The 26,149-nt window shown below is 39.6% G+C and overlaps 1 protein-coding gene across 1 annotated transcript in view; it reads left to right on the top strand.

The window, feature by feature from the left end:
• The window catches only part of akap6 (A kinase (PRKA) anchor protein 6), a 232,711-nt gene that overhangs the window by 107,255 nt on the left and 99,307 nt on the right, over positions 1-26,149 (top strand). The window contains exon 14 of the mRNA XM_085391037.1: positions 17,596-17,726. Within this exon, the coding sequence (XP_085247163.1) occupies positions 17,596-17,726 (131 nt within the window). The remainder of the gene's footprint in view (positions 1-17,595; positions 17,727-26,149) is intronic.

Genomic DNA, 26,149 nt, shown 5'->3' with positions numbered 1-26,149 from the left:
TGCTGGGTGTTTACACATACACACATACACACACACATATACACACTAATACTATACAGCTCAGGTTGGTCTGAATGTGTCGATGCTAAAGGAGAATTCACATTTCTGCCTTAGTAGCAACTGAAAGTAACACTGCTCACTCTACATTTGTGTGTGTGTTTGTGTGTGTGGTTGTGTATGAAGCCCGCAGGCAGCCTCCAATTTGCCGACAGGGTGAGAGAGAGAGAAAAAAAGTGAGAGAGGAGTCCTCTTTGCTTTGCTGGAGACTCACTCGCAGTCGGATTAAAAACTTAATTATGTTTTAAAATGATATTTTAATTAAATATGGAGGGAAGCTGAAATGGATTGGCACCAAAATAATTAATCAAACATCAAAAAAGAAAAAAAAAAACTGAGCGGCGTCTTTCTGCTTTGGCCAGCAGAAAATAAAGTCAGCAGGCCTGTTAGCTCGGCTGAACATTCATTTAATTTTGCTCTCTCTGTTTTCTTTATTCCCCCTCCCTGCCCCATACACACCAGTAGATTCTTTGCATTCCCACAGTGCATTTATGATCATAACTTACAGATATAATTAACTATCAAATTGCTAATGAATAATCATTGGAGTCCATGTGATCGCACGCCTTCAGTGTCTAATATCAACATACAAACTGAGCTGGTAGCAAATAGGCTTGTTGCTGCTGGTTAAGTTTACAGCTTCTGTAATTCAACTTCTGGACGTATGATCAACTTTTAAGTCCGACGTGGTCAATTTGTTAGCATACTACTGTCCTAATTGAATCAAGTCCATCTGAAGAAGTCCATTCTTCTTTTAGCATGGTATTTCTGTGCTGTTTGGTAACAGTCTTTAGCACAGAGAATGACTGAGGTAGGAAATATGCCACAGACAGGACACAGAAACATTTAATTGACTATATAACAGGAAAACTATTAACACTGTATTGAGTACAGTAGCGTATTCTTAAAATATTTGGTTTGATAGTGGCGATGCTCCTAAGGGAGATGAGAAACAGTCTGTGTAACGGCTGAGGCTGGTCCTTGTCTGTACAAATGTGTTTAAGAGAATTTTCTGTGAATCTCATTTGTCAGTAACCAAATCACATTTTAAATGTTTCTGAAATGTGTGGCATTTTACACGTTCTCACACAGGGTTTGCGTGGCTATCATCAATCGTACCTTGCTTATTTAGAACTTCCTGAAAGGGAGGGGTTCTGTCTGCAGCCCCAGCTAGTGGTGGGTGGATGCATAACACCTTGAACCACTAGTTAACTCTAGTTGTACACTGAATCTGAACAGTTTGTCTAATTGTGTAGGTCATTTTTGAGGTACGTCCCTTGTTTGTGGTGTAATATTTGAAATCTTAACAAAAAGTTAAAACAAGTCATCATCATTCACTCACGATAGTACTTACCTGCTTTTGGAGTAAATGTGTTTTGATTAAAAACCCTGTGTTTACAAAAATGACAAAAAATACACGTAATTACAAAATAGTAATAACACGTATTTAAGTATGAAAAAATGAGACATGCATTTCAACAAAAAAGGATAATTACTAATAAACTTTACAACAAGCATAATTTGTTCAATTCAGTTCAATCAATTTTTCTCTCTGTAGTATGAAATCACAAAAACAGTTGCGTCGAGGCGTTTTATTTGTTTTTAGCATACCCACAAAAAGAGTAAAGCACAACTGTATTCTGCTCACATGTGCCATATTTCCTTCATTTATCATCACATCCCTCTTTTCTTTCCTTTGCTTTCCCCATTTTTCTTTCTCCCTTCTCTCTACTTTTTAACATAGCACTTTGCTTCTTCCTCATTCTCAAGCAGTTTGAGTGCCGATGGAGGAAGGGATGGATGGATGGAGGGATAGAGTGAAGGTGCAATGTGTGGATGAGAGGAGAGAGGGAGATGATAGAGGCAATCAATATTTCTAGCATTCTAATTAAAGCCTCTCGGTGGAATAAATCCATGTAATTATCAGTAAATGAAATACAAGGTCACTCTACCTGATGGAGGGATGGACAGAGCAAAATATAACAAGAGGCAGTGCATGTCTAGATGTGTGAATTCTGCTGACACTGGGTTATAATTTCATATTTCCATTCTGTGTATGGAAATTTGTAGACTCAACAACACCTTATACAGCCTCGCGACTAAGGGCATATTTTACTCTAATTAAATGGAATTTAATTAGAGTAATTTCAAATAAACTAGTGTAGTTTATTTGAAATTACAATGTAATTGTGTTTTCATACACATACTTAAAGGGAGGTACACTAGATGTGGGTCAAGTCAAGTTATAACAAGAAACAAAGAAATAATTAAGCTAAAAGTAAATTTCAGTAATTCACAAATTTCAGTTAAGCAAGGCTTAAAACTGTAATTTTTAATTGAGCTGAAAAACAAACTATATCTTCACATCTTAAATCAAAATACACTGTACTTTTCTACTGATGTCCAGTAACAGAAAAACAAGACAAGCCGAAACAAGGGCGAACTAAACTGAAACCTAAACTGAGAAAGAACTAAACTAACTATGAAAACAATGACACGAGACATAACATGAAAATTGAACAAGAACATGCAAAAAGAAAGTCAAAACATGAGCATGAACATGAACCTGAGCAGTAGCAAGAAAAACTCTGTGACGTGGAAGTGGAAACACCTGAGGAAACACAGCTGACACAAATGAACATGATGCCACAGGGGAAGTGAAACTAAACACACTGAACATGGAAACACGAGACCTTTCAGAGTAAAACAGAAAACACGGAGAGTCGTAGCCATGACAACACAAACTTGACAACAGAACGTGAAACACAGAGACATGAAATACCTGACAGACTGGGGGGACGGAAGGGAACACGTGGGAACAGGTAAGGAAGACCAGAGGGAAACACAAGGGGAACCTACGGAGACAAGGAGATCACACACGCCAAACAGGAAAAGAGTCAGGAGCACAGGCTCATTGATGAAACATAAACTAGAATAACACTCAACTAAACCCTAACTAAATAATAACACAAGAACTTAACATAAGAAAATCAAAAATACAAAAGGTCACAGACCCAGCCTCTGACTTGTTACCCTCTTCTAGTGTACCTACCTTTGCGTATTTGTATCTAAATACAATTACATTGTAGCGGAATTACACCGTCAGTTGTTGAATGTAATATAAAGTTTTGCAGTCGATACTAATGATGATAAGAAATACATTATTACCTATTAATCAAAAGCTATGCTTCACCTCATGTAAGAACAAACTTTGACTCTCTTTGCTTAAGTAAAAATATATGCCTGCTGGTCAAAATGCTCTACTCTCCGACACTGTCCCTAATTTCTGATTGTTCTTACCTTTAAATGGCTTCTCTCTATCTAAAAATGTTATCATTTCCAAAAAATGTTATCATTGTGTGTGTGTGTGTGTGTGTGTGTGTGTGTGTGTGTGTGTGTGTGTGTGTGTGTGTGTGTGTGTGTGTGTGTGTGTGTGTGTGTGTGGAGTATGAACAATTTAAAAACAAATTTGTATTTTAAAAGAAAATCATCCACCCTCCCACCTTCTCTGTGGTGTTACGATGATACGCACATGAATTAACAGGCATGAGGATTAACATGAAATAAACACTAAATAAATGACTAAATAAACACACTGCTGGAGACTTGAGGTGTTTTCTGTCCCCCTCTCCACCACCCTCCACCCTTCTTTTGCTTTGCTCACTCATCCTGTCACTCCCTCCCAGCCCTGTCTAACAGCTTTACCTTTAGGTTTTGTAATTCATTTTACAAATCCTCCACATTGTTCATCTAATTGAACTGATCTCTTCTAGCGTAAGTGCATGACTCTCTCTCTCTCTCTCTCTCTGTGTGTGTGTGTGTGTGTGTGTGTGTGTGTGTGTGTGTGTGTGTGTGTGTGCGCGCGTGCACATGTACATGTTCTGGTGTCAAAATTACTGTTTATAATTTTAAGCAGTCACAACTTTATGGTTGAAAGCATTGCTGCTGAACAGGCAGAGGTTATGGTTAGCTCAGGAAGGGACTGTTAATCGGTGCAGGGTCCTCTAAAGTGATAAAAGTGTGCAGATTTGTGTGTGTGTGTGTGTGTGTATATATATATAAAGATAACCTAGTGATGCTAGAGAAATACAAGCATAAATGTAAAGGAAAAAAAGCGAATGAAAAACAACAACTGCATAATCAGTGATGTTTCCTGGCGTTGCTGTATGTTTCAAACTTTTCAGCATCAGACAGACCAATGTATATGACCCTGCTGAGGTTTTTAACACCTCAGTCATGAAAGGCTGAGTATTGTAGTCACCTTGCCAGGTGGGTAGGCAGGTGGCGTAGACATTCAACTATGTGTTAAATTGTTGGGGGTTAGCTAAAAAGGTCCAAACACTGAGTGAACAGCAAGGACTTTTCAAGAAAGATAAACCAGCCTTTTTCAGGTCAAATGCAACTTCAAAATGTTTGAAAATGATCTTCAGATCTACAGAATTTCTGCTCTAATATCTAATATGTTGGAAAATCTTGAGTCTTTTTTTTCTTTCGTCTTGCAATAAAAACAAGGGATGACATTTTGGAGCTTTGAGGTAGGAAGCTGTTTTGAGATGAAGATATTTGGCAGGCGGTGGAGCCGGGGGCAGGTGTTACAGCAGCTCCTATTAATACAGCTAATTAACATTAGTGAATATTCTAATTAACACGCAAACTAATTAGGAAATAATTAACCAACATAAAAAATCAGATCTTAATCAGAAAGAGTGTGAGATGAGTTCTAGGTGGCACGACAGAAACAAAAGACAGAGGTCTTGGTGGGGATTAAAGGTTGTACAGGTGTTGCAGTGGATCAGTGAGGTTCGCCATCTGTGATGCTCACTGAAAGCTGACAGATTTTTGTCACACATGTGGGATTTTTTAACTAAAAATTTAAAGGTAATAAAAATAAAAACTTTTACCTTTTTTGAAAATATAGATGACAACTCAGTGTTAAGCAAAGGCTTGCTAGTGAATATTCACTTAACCCCTTAAGATTTAAAGTGGTCTTAAGTTAATACATGAATAAAATAAAACACAGATGATGTCATAACCATTCATAACAGAATTATAACAGACCAAGAAAAAAGTGGCAGAGAGACAATATTAGGATTTGCTGTTGGTTAAACACAAAAGCTAAGAAATGCTAAGATTGTTGTTAATAACAAGCTACTAGTTATTAGCTAGTTTGAGCCTAACAGGTTAAAATCCTATATGAAGCTGATGAACAGATAGGCTACTTAGGAATAGAGCTATGAAAATATTTAGCACCAAGAATGTCAGTGTTACCCAACCTTAAACACTTTCTTTTGACGGGGCATAGTTGTATGAGACGTGTAGCATGCTAGTTTTTCCTGCAATTCATTTTGGATTATTTTTGGAGTTTGACATGTCTTTTGATGTCACTCGCTCTTCACACACTCACCAGCCACTTTGTTAGTCACATACTCTTGTCACTTGAGTTTATGCTCAATAGATTATATTATTTTTTGCCAGCAATAGAACCATTAGCTTAAGAATTAGCTTTCATTAGCTTTCAGAATGCATGGTTGAAGCTGAAGGTTTGTTTAGTTGATTTCAGCCTCAGATGAAATCTTTAACAGAAACATCTGGACAGAACAGGCAGCCTGGAGAGAACACACACCAACACACATGCACTTCCCCTGCAGCTTTGTTTGGCAGATGTAGCCTGCTGTGGAGTCACATACCCAACTTTACTATTTTTTGCATTTATTTAGTAGACACAGCACTCATTTTCTGTATAATATTATTCATAGTGGCTTTTTATTTAGGAGACATTTTGATTCAGTTTACACAGAGTCAGAATGAATATTTTGATTATAAGTTGTACTTTATGAGCTGCAGCTCAATGTTCATAGATAATACAACTTCATTATCTGTATTACTGATTCTGATATTAGTAGTCTGAATGTATATATAGTTTCTGTAGGTTCAAGACAAGTTATCCTAACATTTTTCTATGTTTTAACAAACCTGCTGCCCCCACTTGCTCATTATTCTTGTGGTCTGATAAACTAATGCTGTTAGCCGTTGCTGCTATGGACTGTGTGGCTTGATCGCTTATGAATGTGCATGCGTCCAAAGATGCTTCTGTTTGTGCATTAGATGTTTGTGTGTGTGTGTATGCAGGCCCTACCAGCTGGATGCAGTTGTCTCATATCCATTATTGATCCTGTATCATTACCCACTCCTTTGCTCTATCAAGACAAAAACACCCTGTTAGTGGAATATCTCACCTCAGATATTGACCTGCAACACACACACGCACACATGCAAGCTCCAAGAAATTAACATCGAGTGTGGATTTAAAGGACAGATCCATGAAATCTCATGGATTAAATTCCTCCTTTTTCCCACTTACCATTTATGTTTCATTTGACCTTTAGTGTTATTAGTATGTCATAACAAGAAGAATAAAGACAGTGACAGTTTACTGAAAACGATAAAGTCAGTTACTTTATACAAAACTACACAAAGTAGCAACCGATGTGTGTTTAGTTTTCATCTAACCATGCACAAAAACTAAAATGTCTTGCTACTGACCTTTTTTTTTTTGTCATATATAAAATCAAGCCCTCCAGCTAAAAGATAGAAAATATTTATTTAAGACACTTTAGGGTGGAATAACAACTTGCACAAATGACCCATAGAGTCATTTTCTTGTAGAGAATAGTGTCTGTAAAAATACAAAAAGTTTTCATCTGCCATGACACAATGTAACTGTGCTTTGGAAGTTTATTGACCACTCATAGTGCTTTTTGTAATGAGCCTCCTTCACCTATTCACACCAAAATTCATACAGCTTGTCTATTTCACACACTCAAACATTATGAGTAGTAAAATAATCATAGTCACCAGATCTCAATCTGGATGGACAGAGTTAATCAGTCAATAGCTAATCAATCCGGAGAAACTGCATGATGCTATCATGTCAATATGGACCAAAATGTCCTAGGATGCTTTTGCACATTGCTTGCAAGAATAATTAGGGCTGTTCTGAGCTCAGTGCTAGGAAGGTGTATCTTATAAGTTGTCTGGGTAGTGTATCGTGTAGCCACAGATCAGCTTTTCATTGCAACCTCCTTTGTGAACTTTCTAGTATTTGCCTATTTAGCAATTTCCTAATGTTGTAAACCTCAACATCTGGCAATAAACCCATTCTGATTCTGATTCTGACTCTGATTTATGCTCACGCTTGAGTGCTGGAGCTCCAATATATTTCATGAAAAGGTAACAGGCTTCCTTTCAGTCCAGCTGTTTTTATGTACATTTTCATTTTGCATATTAAAAAAGCAAAACAAAACACAAAAACTGAAATCAAGAAAGACTTTTACGTTTCCTGAACCCAACTTAAAGCAACACGAAGAAGTCCTATCCTTTTTAAACAGCAAATGTGACCAGATCGTATCTCGTCGAATGAATCCTGAAGCTACTGAGACACAGAGGTTTTAAGCAAAGCAATTGACAGAGTCGTGGGGAAACGGTAAAACCTCATCGGCAGCTGAAAGACAGAAGGTGCACTGTGGGAAACTTGCTTTAAATTTGCTCTGTGCTTGCATGGTGACAAAACCTGCAGATTCTCAGAACAATGTTTCTGGGCACAGCTCCAGGCAACAATCAACATAGCTGCCAAAGAGCCAGAACTCATTCACATGACTTCTGGCATTAAGATGTTCCTGGCAGATTAAAGGAACAGTGCTGAGGTGACACTGCAGGCACTCCTGGACTCTCAGCTGCACAAAACTTGCTCTTGTTTGTCACTGTTGGTTCACATGTGTCTAACAAAAGGTGAAAATGAGACAGATAATCTTGTCTGGAGTACAAATACAACACAAAATTTTGAAAGAGTGAACATTATTTACCTTTTTATCTCCATATTTCCCTCTATTTCTCTCATGCTAATGAAGTGTTATTCTGTGATGTGACTGATTAGTTGATTGATTTGTTTATTGATTTATTGTCTGATATTTATTTTTAATGAACCATGTGTAAGAGCAGACAGCATGTTGTGGATCCTGCAGTGTGTTTATATGCTGCTGTTGCTGCTCAGCTCTCAGTCCTAACACTGCTGTTTGATTGGCAGTTATAGCCCCAGGAAAACCCCAGGAGACACATCTAACACACTCCCAAACAGAAACATCTTTGGACACATGCACATTCATAAGGGATCAAGCCACAGTTCCACAGCAGCGAATCAACACACAATTGCCAGAAAACACACATGCATACATATATTTTTAAGACATGAAAACAACCCCCCCCCACACACACACACTCACACAGCTAGTGGTGAGGTTTTCCGAGGATGCGGGATAAATTGGCCCTGACATGTAAACAAAAAGCCCTAAAATGACTTGATTCAGCACATCGAAGTGCAATACACACGCATCTACAACAGGCTGTGTGCATTTCTCTGTGTGTGTGTTTCAGAGGACAGTCTACGTATTCATCAAATGAGGCAGATTCTTATTGATTTGTGTGTCTATTAGCAGCGTTAACGACAGGACTGGAAACACTGGATTCAGCCTCTCCATTTGAAATCGCTCACAATATCTCATCAGCAATGATAGGAATAAAATAAATATTTGATTGTGTTTATATTTACTCCAGGTTTTATCTTTAAGAGCTGATAGCATAGCAGCAGAAACAGATGAGGTTATCACAAATGCAGCAAACAAACCTCCACCGTATTTACTGTAGCTACAGACGCACACAATATAATAACAATGATAATAGTAGCAAGTCAGAGGAGCACCGCTGTTACAGTTCATTCTAAGAGGATGTGAATTTATTGATAAAATGTTATTGCAAGTCATCTGGAAACATATGTCTCAAACCCACAAATTTATCCTCATGGTGGCGCTAGAGGAGAAGCCCGTGGCTGATCCTTACCATGAATGTCAGTGCCTGCCTAGAGCCACGCCAGCAGCACTATTAAAAATGGAAGAGAGGTTATTTTTTGTGTAACTCTTTGTATCAGATATCACGTAACTGACACCACATAAATTCCAACATAGTCCATAATATCCCCATCAGGTGTTTTTTAATAGTCGTCCTTCATAAAATTCCCTTCATTCAGCCTGTAACATTAGACAAGTTATGTTCGAGAGCATATTTCAGGACGAGTACCACGGACAGTTCTTCACACATCGATGGGGCCTTGTTTTGCTTATTTTAAACTCCAGATTTTTATTCTTGGACTCGACTAGAATATCCATCCATCCATCCATTTTCATCCGCTTTGTCCGGGGCCGGGTCGCGGGGGCAGCAGCCTAAGCAACTAGAATAGCTTTGCACAATTTTCAGGAACATATTATTCATATCCCCTCTGAAGGACAAAACATACAGAGCCAAGAGTAGAAAAAAACAGTTTGAAACAGAGCATTTAGCCTGAAACAAGAACTTTTGCTTTCTTCCCTTTAAGCCAGACAAAACAAAAGTTTGAACAGCAGGTAGAAGGCAGTCTGAGATGACCATATGAGGATATCCCTTCTCACTGACATAATACTGAGCTTTTTGCTTTAGAGCATACTGTAGCCTGAGCTTTTGGCCTATTGTACATTGTACGCTACCCCATTATTTGAAACATTTTTACATAAGGCATCAGAAATATGAGGAAAAAACATAATAGATCCACTTTAAATAACGGTTTGGGTAAACTGAAGGTTTGTGCAATCATTTGACCAATAATTATAATTATTAGAATAATGCTGCAGTTTTGATCAGTGGGTTGTGATAATGATAAGGTCGTGGTCTCCTTCATAGTTGAATGTTTAGGAAATCACCTTTTTTCTACATTTCTGCGTTCGGTAGCCTGAAAATGCACACTAGCTAGGCCGTTTACTTATTTCTGGCTGCATGGTAGATAAATAGGAGAAGTTCATTGACATACATATATGCTTGCTTTTCTTTTGGTCCTACTTGCAATAGGCAGTTAGGCAAAATGAGCAATGCACACATGCGCATGCAAACTAACAGATGGAGGCATGAGTCTAGTTTGAAGACAAATAATTTTTGACAGAAATCCTTGAAGATCCTTCAGACTGGGAAGCAGCCCAACTCATGACTGTGTGTGTGTGTGTGTGTCTTTAGTCACTGTGTCCTCAAGGCGGGCATCCAGGAGAAATTGCTTCAGTGTACTTCAGTGTGTACACATACTGTACAAGTGTGTGTGCGTGTTTCATTATGGCTTTAGTCAGCTGTTATGGAAGTATTTTGCTTTTTCATACCTTAGCCTGCGTTGGCTCGGTTGTTGCCAACGTCAGAAAAAATGATTAAATAAATAACTGAGTGAGTATGTAGCTGCGGGACTGAATCAGTTAGTGACCTCCTTACTGACTGACTGACATTATGACCATGTAGCACTGACAAAAACATCACATTATCACTTCAAAGTTTTTGTCAGCAATGAACTTCTTTCAAAAGTTGTTTCCACAAAACACTAAATATATTTTATGATGTACTTCCCATGGCAGCAGCAGACTTTCCTTGGTGCTGGGCCATCTTCCTTGGCCAACTTATATAAAAGTTTCTTGTGTTACTGACAATAGCTTTACATGATTCAGAGTTCAGAATAATCTTTAATCTTATAGTGGGGATTGTTGGAGTTCCTCAGTTCATCTAATGCAGGGATCTCCAGCCCCAGTGCATGAGAGCTACTCTCCTACAGCTAGATGCATCCCAACACAGCTGAATCAAATGGTTGAATTAAGTTTGGCAAAGGCTTGATAGCAAGCCAGTCATTTGATTCAGGTGTGTTGGAACAAGGATGCATCTTAAAGCTGAAGGAGAGCAGCTCTCGAGGACTGGAGTTGGAGACCTGTCATCTAAGGTCTAAAACAAACTGTTTTGCTCCCATCTTCCTTCCTTCCTTCCTTCCTTCCTTCCTTCCTTCCTTTAAACCAACGTTCTGTCAATATAAAACAGGTGTGAGCAGTAGTTGGATGGAGCTTCTGTGTCTGAGATGACTAAATACAGATCTCCACTCTCTTTGACATCATTAAGAGCCATGAGTCAGCTAAAAAGTCTGAAACTGAGTGTTTAGAGCAGTCTGAAATCTGAGCTGAAAGCTCATAGGGATTGCTTGCACAAAAATACCAATGTCATTTTTTGTTTGGATTTCTTATATATATACAAATGAAATTCCAACTAGCACGGTGGCACGGTGGTTAGCACTGTTGCCTCACAGCAAGAAGGTCCTGAGTTCAATTCCACCATCAGGCTGGGGTCTTTCTGTGTGGAGTTTGTATGTTCTCCCCGTGTTTGCGTGGGTTCCCTCCGGGTACTCCGGCTTCCTCCCACCGTCCAAAGACATGCAGCTTGTGGGGATAGGTTAATTGGATAATCCAAATTGCCACTAGGTGTAAATGTGTGAGTGAATGTGAGTGCGAATGGTTGTCTGTCCCTGTGTGTTGGCCCTGCGACAGACTGGCGACCTGTCCAGGGTGTACCCTGCCTCTCGCCCTATGACAGCTGGGATAGGCTCCAGCGCCCCCCGCGACCCTGAAAAGGATAAGCGGAAGTGAATGGATGGATGGATGGAAATTCCAACTATTTGGAAATCTGCTTTTGTTCTCCCTTTGCTTAAAGGTTGGGATACTTCAGTTGTGACTAATTACAAGTCCATCTCTAAATAATCTGCTTTTGTCAAAGTTCTGGAAGTTCTTGTTAACGAAGAGCAGAAAAAGGGGAAAAAGTTCCCCTCTGGAGATTTTTAAATGATTTCCAGTCAGGCTTCTAGAAAAATTACAGTACAACTATAGCAGCCTTAAAAGTGATTGTTTCAAGCAGATAACAAGCAACATTGTGCATCCATTTTTATTGACCTAGCCATAGCATTTGACACAGTTAAAACCAAGACTTGCCATCGAAGGGCTGTTAGAAAACGTTGGATGCTTTCAGAGTTATTCATCAATCAGGCCTCAGTGACTTCTAGCTTGCTTAATGTGATCAGTCCTCATTTTTATGCTGATGATATGATGATCTACTCCTCTTATAGCCAGGCTCTCTGTCAGTTCCAGTCCAGTATAGCATAGCCTGTGTGATTTAAAACTTAAAAATTCAAAATATAAACCCCTGAACCTCTCATGTATTATATACTTCAGGGCTCAGAGATTGAGTGAGCATCTCAATATAAGTACATAGGAAAAACAATTGACGACTCACTCTCGTCTACACCTCGCATTCGGTGAAAAAATTGAAATTGAAACTTGGTGTTTACTTTCCTTTCTATCTGTTTCTGGCCAGAAAGACTTTTATGTCTCTGTTTGGTTATGGTGATGTGATTTATATACATGGGTCCCCAGAATGCTTACATATCCTGCATTCTGTTTATTCTGGAACGATGGGATTTATTACAAACTTTAAGACTTTTACTCACCCTTGTGCATTGTATGCTGAGCTTGAGTGGTCTGCTTTGTCATGTTGTAGATTCAGCTACTATGTATATTTATATGTAGATCTTTTATTTATAAGGCTATTTTTGGTTTGCTTCTTATATACTGACTTATATTAATCAGAAATTGTGGGAAATTGTTGTCCTCCATGTTTCACCACTTTGTCTGTCCCAGAAGTTCAAATGGAATTTGGAAAAGGAGAATTCAAATTTATCAGAATCAGAATCAGAATCAGAATACTTTATTGATCCCTGGGGGAAATTATTTTTTGTTACAGTGCTCCATTTTAAACCAACATTAAGACAAGACAGACAATACGCTAACTAAGAATAGTACAATATATACATATATATACATACATACATACATAAGTCACTTATAAATAAATATTTGGAAAAGAAACATGTGTAGCTGTAGCAGCAAACAGTGTGTTAAGTGGATGCGTTGTACAGGGAGATGGCCACAGGCAGGAATGATTTCCTGTGTCGTTCAGTGGTGCTTTTCGGTAATCTCAGTCTCTCACTGAACGAGCTCCTGTGACTGACCAGCATGTCATGGAGTGGGTGGGAGGTGTTATCCAACATTGTCTTTATCTTGGACAGCATCCGCCTCTCCGACACCACCTTGAGGGAGTCCAGCTCCATCCCCACAACATTGCTGGCCTTACGGATCAGTTTATTAAGTCTGTTGGCATCTGCGACCCTCAGCCTGCTCCCCCAGCATGCAACAGCATAGAGGATCGCACTGATAGATTATCACTCCTAAATTAAAACTTAAGACACTTAATTAATGCCGCAGTTTGTGGGGGGAGACAGTGTGTGGGTGTGTGAGGACCCAGGTGCAGACACAGGCGAGGAGACCACAACTAACTTGAACAAAACGCGAGCCTTTTATGACGGCTGATAATCAGGTCAACAAAACAAGGCAGTAAGCACAGAGGCAAAACAAGACTGGAACCTACACTGGGAAAACTGAGGAAACAGACTTAACTATGATAACTAGGAAGACAATGAAAAGGAGACTGCGATGACTATGAACAGGACTTTGTGCAGGAACATGAAGGAGCAATGAACTCATACATGAATAGGCAACATGACCATGACCTGCACAGAGTCCTGAAACCTGACATGACATGATGGGTGGAACAAGGACGACGGGACACTGAACACAGGAAGACAGAGGACTTTGATACATACATGAGGTGATCAGGGGAAGTGGAGACATGTGAGGAAACAGCTGACTAGAACAAACCAAATGACACCACATTGGAAGTGAAACTAAAGCAATGAACATTGAACACCCTTCAAAGTAAAACAAGAACCCTAAATAAGACACAGAAGTGACATGAGCTTGACAACATGAATTACACAGACAGGAGACATGACAGATAAGACTCACAAACCTCTAAGGAAGAATTAACACAGGGATGAGACACAAGGGGAGTCCAATAAACCATAAAATATAACTGCAAGTAGGTATGACAGAATGTAAGTAGATAAGCTGAAAAGAAACTAGAATACAGATGAATAACAAAATATCATGAAACTTAGAAACACTGGGTCACATGACTCTGGACCATGACAATTAATTTAAGTTCATTTTAGATAATGTGAATGACTAGTTTTGCCTGAATGGCATCCAACTGTCACGGCGCAGCCTGAGTGTTGGTATGAGGACGCAAGTGCAGACAGGGAATAATAATGGATTGCATTTATACAGCGCTTTTCGGGACCCCTCAAAGCGCTTTACAATACCACTATTCATTCACTCTCACATTCATACACTGGTGAAGGCAAGCTACAGTTGTAGCTACAGCTGCCCTTGGGCAGACTGATGGAGGCGAGGCTGCCATATCGCGCCATCGGCCCCTCTGGCCATCACCAGTAAGCAGTAGGTGAAGTGTCTTGCCCAAGGACACAACGACTGAGACTGTCCGAGCCGGGGCTCAAACCGGCAACCTTCCGATTACAAGATGAACACCCAACTCTTGAGCCACGATCGCCCTAAGGTACTAAGGTTAAACAAAAAGCGAGCCGTTTATTACGGCTGATACACAAGTAGAAAATAAAGCAAAAGGCGAACAGGGGCAAAAACGAAACTAAAACCTAAACAGGGAAAACTAAACTGGTAACTATGACAACAGGCGTGAACATGATTGTGAACAGGAACGTGTGAGAAACTATAACGAGGAAAATCATGAACATGAAACATGAACACGACCTGAGCAGAATCATGTAGTACATGGAACGGGAAAGAAAACAGTCAAAGGCTACGTCCACACGTACCCGGGTATTTTTGAAAACGCAGATTTTTCTATGCGTTTGCACTTTTCGTCCACACGTAAACGGCGTTTTTGGTCACTGAAAACGGAGATTTTTAAAAACTCTGGCCAGGATGGATCTTTTTGAAAACTCAGTTTTTGCATTTACGTGTGGACGGGATTATTTTTTAAAACGAAAACGGAAAATCTCCGTTTCCAAAAATACCCGTGTGGACGTTGCCAAAGACTGAATGAAAACACACAGAAGGCTAATGAGGGAAGTGGAAACACCTGGGGAGACATGGCTGACACAAATGAACATAATAACTCCACAGGAGAAGAGCAAAACTAAGCACATTGAACATAGAACCACAAGACTTTCAAAATAAAACTGGAATCACGGAGAGATGTAGACATAATAACACCGACTACATGACACACACAGACAACAAATACATGACATATTGTCACTGAAGACAAGAAAAGACTTTTAAATCAGGAGTTATAGAAGAACTAGAAACTCAATTCAATCCTAAGTAACAATAGCAACCAAAGAACTTAACACATTCCACATATCAAAATACAAAATAAAATTCAAAATGCTGGGTTACAGACCCAACTCCTGACACCCAACATTGTATCAGTATATAAATGACAGAAAATTAGTAAAACCACAATTGTCCCCTTTCAATGTTAATTCATTTTTTTGGATTAGCTGTCCTGCCGTGGTTATTCTTTTGACCAAGGTCGCTTCTGCTTTGCTGTAAGTGCAGTAATTTACTTGATAAATGTGCAAAAAGCTTACATAAATGAGGCAATTTTTAAATGTAGTTCTTGGCTTGGCTTCAAAGTTATAGACTGAGGGAACATATTAGCACAGAAAAGAACAGTCTAACCAGCTAATGAACAACTTGACTGATTTACTGATTCACTGACCGACTAACTAGCCAGCAAACAGTCTGCAAACGCAACCAAGACAGAAATAGAGAGAAGTAATGAAGGAAAGTGGAGAGACATTTAGATAAACTCTGTTTTTTTTTCCTCCGAGAGGCTCCAGTTAGTTTCATTTCTATAACAGCAGCACATACACAAACAGAATATTCTCTCGTTCAAACACACCTCAACACAGACAGTGCTGTTGATTGTGTATTGCCGGTTTGTTTATTAGCTCGCTGATTGAGCAGCTCTGCCTTCTACAGATTGGATGACCTTTCCAGATCCTTCCGTCGAGTCCGCTAAGTAGATCGGACGGCGAACGCAACTCGACGCGACAACACTTTATTCAGATTGTTACTGAATGAGGAAAAAGCAGGCGGTCATATGTGTGTATGTGTGCACATTGGGCTGTTTGTACACACTCACTCTGCCTTCATTGGTTCAATTGAGGCCTCATCTCCATATAGTTTGTATGCAATTACATCTGAGCGGCGCTCTGAGTGCCTCTATATGATTGTGTCTGGATACCGAGTGCAACTAGCTGTGGTGTGTGTGTGTGTGTGTGTGTGTGTGTGTGTGTGTGTGTGTGAGAGAGAAGGATAATTTGTGAGAAAGAGCAGCGAATCATGCTCCATGTGTGAATATGTTTGTTTTTGTGTGTGAAGCAATTGATGGTCAATTTGTGCGCATGTGTGGCTTTATGGGAACATTTGTGCGAGCTTGATAGGAGTGTGTGTATGAGGGGTAATTTGTGCCAGAGAAAAGCAATTCGTATTAAATGTGTGCGTCAGGTTTTATGGGTGATCTGTGTTAGTGAAATGTTTGTGTGTGTATGTACATTTATATGCATACACATGTACGTGCCGTTTCATAGATGCGTGTGTATGTTGTCAGCTGACGCAGAGGATAAGTATGGAGAGTGTTTCTAGTGGCTTGCTGAATGCTTGCAGGGCTTTAAAGGGCACGTCCGACAAAACGCGCCACGTCCGAATCTCCTTCATCTGCAATAAACAGCTAATCACACTCAGTGGAAGATGATCCCACTCAGACCGCCGACTTCATCATGCACACACGTTCTGTTCGCTTTCAAGAAGGCTCACTGTGTTACCTTGATTCTGGTCATCTTGGTCTTTATTTAAGACAGGGTATTTGTACGTTGTAAGAAGCACTGAATTAAGTTCACCTTAGAATGTATTAAAAAGTCTTACGCTCGAGGGGTCTTTGCAGAAGTGCTAAACCAGAGAAAGGCAGGAATTTTTCATGGAAAACCTGCAATTCAGCAAACTGAGAACATGACATGCATAGACATAGTGTTAATTTGTAACATTACAGATTATTTGACATTAGACTGTTTACCAGCATAGGGTCTACTTTTATTTATTTTTAAATTCTATGGATGGTTTTATTCATTTATTTATCTAATCGACTAAAACATAAAACATAAATTTCCATGTAGCATTAAAAGTCTTCATTTTACAGTGCAGAAACCTATTAACAGTGTATTGGACGACATCTTAAGGGAATTTTATAATAACTATAAAACAACATCATCTCAAGATTCAGCAGTAGTGCAAAATATTCTTTAAAAACCCTTTCATTTGAGCGTTAAATGTCACAAATTATTCTCTCAAAACAGTTAAAAACATCTCAAAAGAAGCTGCTAATCAAACCTGTAAGTTGCATTTTTCATTGCAAAGAGGTATTTTAGTTTCTTTTCTTGCATTAATATTCTTATATTGATTGTTATGAAGCCCTTTGAACTATCATCAGCATCCACAGCATATCGTGGAAACAGCATATCAGTCCTCATTGGTTATAGCAAGGTACAACTAACAAACATAACAGAGAATATGTTGATGTGAACGCAATCTCAGAATGAACCAAAGAAGTGTAAGAAATAATTCAGTCTGGGTAATATATACCCCTGTGTTCTGTTGTTTTCTCCAGGCGGAGCAGACCACCAGTCAGTGCGAAGCCCAGCGAATGGCCTTAGAGCAGATGGCTATCAAACTAAGCAGCCTGCAGTACCCCTCACCCACCAACAGAAGGCGCGGCAATCACCTGGCCAGGAACAACAGGTAACTGCACAACAGGAAACAACAGAATAAGTGATCAGTAATTTTCTGTTAGCTTCCGTAATTGCTTTACAGTGCTCTATTTTGTAAAACAAATGCATGTCTACTATGGGAGGACCTGTTAAAACTTCCCCACATCCCTCATGTACACACACATTCGTGTAGTGCTAATTATGACGCATACACTCAGAATCGAATTGGTAGAGTATTCATTGACCTCCTGGGCTACAGTTCATCCACCACTAGGCTACCGTATTTTTCAGACTATGAAGTGCAATATTAATCAACAGGTCTATTTTCATACATAAGATGCATTAAGCGAAACAAAACATGACTGAAAGCCTTGAGTTTGAAATCCGCTTCGTAAGCATGTCTCTTAATAGGTGCCATTCTGGGGTCCTTATACACACAGAGTAATATTATGTTGAAGCACAGTAACTCCGCGAGGCTCCTGACTACGGTAGCCGTAATGCTCCGACAATCCATCATGCGGTGCAGCTTCGTGGCTTACCAAAGTCGTACTAACACATTTTCACAGATTTTTGAGCGCCGTGTACCACATAAAATCGGTTCGAGGTCAGTAAGCACAACCAGAATTAATACATAAGGTGCACCGGATTATAATGCGCACTGTCAATTTTTGTGAAAATTAAAGGATTTTAAGTGTGCCTTATACTCCAAAAAATACGGTAATTTAGCAAACTGGTTAACAAACCTCAAACCTGCCGCATGACTAGGCTGAGGATCTTCATTCTTGGGGTTATGAGAATCAGACGGTCTCTCTATATAGAATTTAAAAGTTATCAAGCCAGGATAACAACAGCTCCCTACTTTAGAGGTGATCCCTGAGATTTTAAGAGAAGTCACAGGGATCAATGCAAGTACTACAGAACCGTAAGACACTAAGCGACCACTTTAAACCATCAGTTTAATGTGTTAATTTAGTGTAATATAGGCTCGAGCTTATCCCAACTAGGGCCAAATGTGCACTACACCCTGGACAGGACACCACCAATTCTGTGAACAGTGAATATAAAGTTTTTGCATGTAAAACTTTATATTCAGCCATGTATTTTGAAATTTACCCCAAGCTTCTGTGTCCATTACTTAAAAAATATATCCTGTAGGAGACACATGATTCTTTTCATACACCCTGTAGAAATTCTATGCACTCATAAAACTGAATTTCCCTCCTATGGTCAATTGAGGGACAAAGCCTGTGAGCCCAGAAGTGCCAACCATTGTTCAAACTTTCTGTTTGTGATGTGCAGCCAATTAGAAGAAAAGTGGCTCAAAGGGAACAGGAAGTGAGCTAAAACAATGAACTAAGGCCCAATAGGAGACAAACGAGGACTTCTTTCTTGCTGCTCCTGTGTATTCCAAGAATAAAATCCAGGGAGCTGTAAATCATCATAACAGGTCCACTTTAAAGTCCTTTGTTCTGACTTTTAGAAGTTCCACCATTTCATTGGGCCTGTTAAACAAGGTGTTCGAGTTTGTGTGTTGAACGTGCAGAGGACAGAAGCTGCAGAGCGTAATGGAGTGCAAAATAATAAGAGTGAAAACTAGCAGGTCAGTGTTGTCTGTTGTGATAGAAGCGACACAGGCAAACATAACAGACAACACACACATGCAGCTAAACGCAGTCACACACACACACAGAGCATGAGCGTTAACAGCAGTAATCTGGTGTGGCCAGGCTCGGCTCGGCGAGCACCGTGTTTGGTCACGCTGCCTGTCGGCGTTTCATCCCCGGCTTTGAGGAGCTTCTCACTGCAGTTATCACTCACACACAGGGCGCACACACACACACACAAAAAGAAAATGACAACATACACTGAGTAGTGTGTATGCAAATAAAAAAACTGAGGCTTAAATTACTCCCTTTGAGTCTGTAGCATGTTGTGTTCTGCAGACTTTGCGGGTGTTGTCAGTGTGACTTCACGGTGGCTTCCGCGAAGCGTGCGGTGCGTGCGTTGTCTGTGCAAGTGTCCACATATACGAATCAAACCCACTGCAGTGCCACTGGACTGTCTTCTACTTGAATTAAATAACAGTTGTTACATGCGCAAGTTGTTTGTGCGCAAAGAGTGAAAACCCACAGCACAAATGTAAATGAAAGCCTCATCTTGTTTGTGTTTTTCAGCCCTCTGAGGCTGCGGCGTAATATTTCAGTAATTTACATTGAATGTGTCGGGCTCTAATTGGTTATTCATATGTTAGCTGTTGCCTTTCACATTTACATTTGGGTATGTGTGAGCGTGTGTGTGTGTGTCTGTCTGTCCAGTGCAGTGGTGTGTGTGATGCGTTTTGTATTAATTGGATGTTACATGTTTTTCTTTGTGAGTTTCATTCTGTTGAGATTTCTGGTTTTGGTTCAGTTGTGAAGAAAATGAAGGTCAGACGGAATTATTCACTAATCTCAAGCAAAATATCTCAATTCTAAATTATTAGCAGAATGAAAGTTAGTAAGGGTGGAAGATATAGATTTTTTGTAGTAACTAAAGTAACTAAAAGTCAATTTTTATTTTTCATATTTCTTATTGTTATGTTCAAAATAATCTAAATGCTTATATAGGAAAGATGAGGCATGTCCAAGCTTCTAACCAATCAGGACATGAAACCTTTCAGAGCAGAAATATATATATATATACATACATCAAAGTCATACTTTTAATACCAATAAGTACTTTGGTTTCACTTGTTACCTTATTTAACATATTTATATCTTAAAAAGTCCAACATGAATACACGAAGGACTAACATTAGAATTGAAAGCAAATGCATGTTTAACTGAATGACTGAGTGACTTGACTTTGCAGGAATTAATGACTTTGTGATAAAAGAGAAACAGAGAGAGGATTTAGACTTTGTAAATATATGGATGAATGAACTTAATGAAAGAATGAGAAGGACCCTACACAGGTCTGAATCCAGAACCCTCTGACTGTGAGGCAACAGTGATACCACCTTAAAACTCTGTTATCCAGTTCTACTTTAACCACAGACTTTTGATGGCTGTCTACAACCATTTGGTAGCTGAAGATGGCATTTTAGATCTTTTTCAGGACTAATCATTGTTTCTGTTCAGTTTTTACTATTTGAAACGGTTTTGTTTTATTTCAGTTTTTATTAGCTTCAGTGTTGTTTTTAATCTTTTGAATTGTTAACGTAATGGAGGGCATACTGTATGTCAGAGGCAAGATTTAGGAAAATCAGTACTGCTATTAAACTGAAATGAGTTGACTCACAGTCTCAATAAACTCGTCCATCAATGCCTCGTCAGGCAAACAGGACTAAGAACATTTCATCTATAGTTTTATTTTATTTAGTTTTCCAAGTTGACGAAATCATTTCAGTTTGTTTATTTTAGTTAACTTAAATTGTTTTTTCACATTTAGTTTTAGTTTTTTAGTTTAGTTTTAGGGAACTTTCCTATTGTACGACGTGTTAGTCAGTGTTTTTAGTCCACAAAAGTCTAAATAAATTAAACTTGTGCACCACACTCTTTTCCAAGATTAATAAAATAATAAATTAGTGAGTGAATGACTGATTAAGCACCCGGGTTTTGTTTGTGGACAACTTGATTTGAATGTTTCCGTAGGGTGAACCCGTTAGCATGGATGAATGAAGAAGTGTGTGAATATCAGCACGGGCCTCTGCGCTGCTCTTCATCGACAGTTCGATTTTAATGTCTCTGTAGGATGAATCCATTAGACTGGGCGAGTGTCAGTGAATCACCTCATAAATCCAGCAGAGTCTCTGACTGAAAGGTGACGGCTGCCAATATGACTCATTCAACCTTTCATTCTATCGCTTCATCCTCCTCTCTTGTCATCCTTTCTTCCTTCACTCCATCGCTCCCTGCGTTCCTCCTCACCCTCTGTTCCTGCTCTTTCCCAGTTGCTCTTCCTTGACCTCTGCTTTGTCTCCTCTTTCTTGGCCTTCTGCTACCTCTTCATTTCTCTTCATGTTTTTCTCCTGCTCACCTTGCTTTATTTTGCATCCTTTCTCTCAGTGTAACTACTTTGTTGCCTTCCTCTATGCACCACTCCCATCCTCTTCTTTACTTTTATTTATTTAGAATATCTGTCTTCTCATCTTATTGTTACCTTCTCCAGTTTCCTCTTTCTCCATTCCTCTCCTCTTTCTCGTTCTCTCTCTGAGAGCCTTGCCTTCCCTCCTCTTGCCTTATGTCCCTTGCTCTCTTCTTTCTGCTGTATGGAGGATGATGAATTAGAGACAGCAGTTACAGCCGCTATCGGCGTTGCAGCAGCAGGCGGCAGGGAGAGAGAGAAAGGGAAGTAGAAAGTGAAGTATGATAACAAATCTGTCCATTTAAGCCTGAAAGACACCGAGAGTGTTTTAGTTAGCAACAAGGTATCTATCCTGAATCCTGTTTAAAATACAATACTAGTTAAAGAACTTCTCAAAATAATGACACCACAGATCATTAAAATATATATATATACATACATAAAAGAGTAAATCAGTAAGAAAGTATTTAAAAATGAAAGATTCCAATATATTTTTTAGGCCCCTCATGAAGACATTTTAAGTTTCAGTTGGGTGGACTATCACCTGCTATTTTACACCAATAATCAATAGCAAGGTGTCTCAACAGTACCTCACGGCCAGATATCGGAGCATTTAGCTGTATATCACCATATAGTTTTATTCAAACAGCTGTGTACAAAATACCAGAAAGGAAAGACAGAAACTCAGAACTTGAAATTTTTACAGGGTTAGTAAACCCTGTAAAATAGAGGACACTAACAATGTTACAGCAGTTATTTTGAAAAGCATGTATTTCACATCACTCACATAAAACTCAACACTGACTGAAGGACATATGGAAGGAATCTGGAGCTGTGAGACAAAGAAGTACAGAACTTCAACATCTATCATAGCATCACACAGGAAAATTAACTTGTCCATCTGGTTGTCACAGTGCAGGGGTGTCCAACTCCCGGCCTCAAGGGCCGGTGCCCTACAGGTTTTAGATATCGCCCTGGGTCAGCACACCTCAATCAAATGATCAGTTCATTACCAGACCTCTGGAGAACTTCAAGACACGTTGAGGAGGTCATTTAGCCATTTAAATCAGCTGTGTTGGATCAAGGACACATCTAAAACCTACAGGACACCGGGACTCGAGGCCTGGAGTTGGACACTCCTGTCATATTCCCTTCATTGCAGATTGAAGCTGGGCCCAACAAATTCCTTTGCTTAGTGTCTGTGTGCCATTCTCTGTTGTGTTTGGGTAGAAAATAGAAAATACAGACGTATAGGATGTGTAGAGGTCAGTGTTACACTGAAACACATGGCATTTAACTACTTAATCTCATCAGATGCACATTTATTTCATTATTGAAAAATGTCTGGATAGCTAGTGTAGATATCAGTATGTTTTTCCATGTAGGTTTGCACACTTTCTATCCACATTATTTTTTATATCCAGTGTTGACTGGAATTATGTTGAGGTAGAAATGAATAATAGATCCTTATAATTCAAATTTCCTCAGGTGACTGAATGTCAGAAAGGCTCTCTATAATACTCTTGTGCGCTCCGTCAGCGCAGTGTGACAGAAAACGAACTTGACACTTCAAACACTCTGTAACCATCCCGGTGTTGAACGCAGCCCCACAGTGGCGCCTCGTCGATCCTTCCTTTCCGATTTGTCTGTTTTCTCGTCTTCCACCCCCCGTGAGATACTGTTTTACAAAGCATTTAGTTAACATTAGTGTGAGAACAAGACGGAAATGGAGGAGAGGAGGGGAGGTAGAAAAACGACAAGAGAAAACAATCTGTACGAGTGTTGTATCTGCTTCATCTGTCTTAGTCAGTAAAGGGCCGCTCTGCTCAGCGCATAATGAGGAACACCGCCTCTGGGGGAAGGAAGCAGCGTTTGCTTGCTTTGCTTTTTTCTCCTCGGTTTAGCTTTTATTTCACGGAGAATCACTTTCAGTGGAGGACAGGAGGTGTGAGGAAAGGATAGGATGAAAATAACAGAAGATCAAGGCGGGGGGAGTTAGGAGGAACAGGTGGAAAAATGTTGGCAAATCTTGTTTTATTTCTCTGTAGCCGTGAGCAGGAAAAAGGAGTTATGAAAAAAGCCGCAGAAGATGAAGAAAACAATTTTTAGAAAGTAAAAACAGAAAATGGGGACAAGTTCAAAATTGTGATGGATATAAAAACCACAGAATAAACTAAGGTCATTTCTGAAAAGTGGGGAACAGGATAAGAACAGAAAGCTTTGGGAACAAGTTTGTGCAAAATAACACAAAATTATTACATGCAAAACTCTCAGTCACGAGGAAAGGTTAAAGTGGTTATTAATCATAAGTATTCTTGAGATGACAGAAGCAATTAACATGATCAATATTTCAGAAAATGCCATAGTTACAAGTTCTTTATGTGTGGGAGCAGAAGTAAACTTTTCCAAGATGCAGGAAGTATAATTTTATTAAGGTTTTGAAAACACATGACCAATAACCACGTGATGCTAACTTGTCCTCCAGTTTGTACATGTGAACATCATGGTGACAGTGTAGCATCAAATGAATAATGCCCAGTCATGCAGGCCTAGAGACTGGTCTGAAACCATACGGCCGGTCTTGAAGGAACAACGAGTATTCTCTGACTGGTTGCGAGTGGTTGCTGGAGTTTGATGCCACACACTGCGAAAATGATTGCTAATGCCCCAGTCACGTAAGGTTGGTTAGTGATCCCCTGGCAAGAACCTGTCCCTGTTTAGGGAAAAAATCTGTATCGCCCAACCAGTTGGAAAAAACTCCCTGTGTTTGGTTGCAAGCATATTGCTGTGGTAGTAGTTTAAATAGAACTGATGGACTTGTCTACAGACACTGTTCAGGTACTCTACGACCTGTAGTCAAACAGGTGTCCCAGTCAGGTATTGCCACCTCGCCCCCAACTCCAGTATTCAGATCAATGATGATTTCAAAATTCGCAGAAGTTATGAAGAGGGAACCTATCCTAAATCCATTTTTTGTGCCAAGCTGTAAATATACATTTAAGGTTGTAAAGTTGGGCATTTTAATATGAAATTGTCACTTCAAACCATTTGAGGCTGGGCCCCAAAAGTGAGTAGAACTGCAGTTTTGTATGCATGTAGCATTGGCTTCATTTTTCAGCTTCAGAGGTTGCCCCTTGGTTAAGACTCACTTATTGGGTCTATATTGCAAAACAACAGATGTAAAAATATGTACGTGTATATAATTTCCTCAGGGATTAATAAAGTATTCTGATTCAGGACCATAAATGCATGCATTCATTCCAAAGATATTAATAGTTTGAATTTTGTAGCTTGTAGGAGACAATGGTAGAGAGTTGAGTATTTTTTGTTGTATTTGTTGTTTTTTTCATAATTTCATTCATAGTTTACCCTCCCTACTTTGATGGAACATCAAATTGTAGTGTGTTTCCTTTTTTAAGTGATGAATATGTATGCGGCTTTCTGGGTAACTGTGATTTTCAGTAAGTGTGTGTTTGTGTATTTGAGTGATTTTCATGTGTGTGCTTCAGAGAGCACCTCTTAATGTGTGGTCGCCTTGCCTGGCATGTACGTGCAGTGTGTGTGCTTGTGTGCGAGTCACTGTGGAAATACTGTGGGTCTGACAGAGCTGTCAAACTGTCGTCGTCAGCGACCGGAGAATTCCAAACAATTTCACCGCTAATGTTGAGAAACATGTTGGCGATCCCCGCCGAGACCGAAAGCCAGTGAATATATAAATAATAAACACACACGCACCTTAACAAAACGGCTGACAGTAATGCGCGTGTTTGAGCAATCGGCCCCTGTTCCAGCAGCATAAATATTTGATGTGATCCTGTGTTGGGAAGGGGGAGGTGAGAGGATGAGTTAGGAAGGGGAAGAGGGAGGTGATAGTGGGAGGAGTGAGCTGAAAAAGGGGAGGGAGAACTAGAGAGTAAGGAAAGGAACGATGTTAAGAGAAAAAAAGGGAGGTAGAAAGATTTAGAGAAAGTGCTAGGAAACAAGAAAAGGAGGAGGAAACAGGAAAAAGAGAGGTGGAGGAGAAATTCTGGGCAAGAGGAGGATGTGGGAGGCAAAGCCATGACATTGAGAGGTCGGAAAAATGAGGTGAAATGGAGAGAGGTGGGGGTGAAATCTGGGATAAGGAGAATGGGGAAGGGAGTGGGATGAAGCAGCAAGAAGTGGGGGGATGACAGAAGACGTGAGGGTGTAAGACTATTTATCGTACTACACTTTCAGTTCAGTTAAATTCAGTTTTATTTATGTAGCGTCTAGGTGCCTCGAGGCATTGTATATTGTAAGCTAAAGACCCAACAATATTAACCACGTCTGAATACAGTTTTACAAAATTAAAATTTAAACAGAAATTTAAACAGCCTGGGTGCTGATTGTATAAACTGTCATGAACAC

Source organism: Rhamphochromis longiceps, linkage group LG19, assembly GCF_057381845.1.
Source record: "Rhamphochromis longiceps isolate RC_006_pf linkage group LG19, R_longiceps_female_GT1.1, whole genome shotgun sequence".
In the NCBI taxonomy this organism is placed as follows: domain Eukaryota; kingdom Metazoa; phylum Chordata; class Actinopteri; order Cichliformes; family Cichlidae; genus Rhamphochromis; species Rhamphochromis longiceps.
Note: the sequence above shows the minus strand (reverse complement) of the source record. Positions and strands in the feature narration are given on the sequence as shown.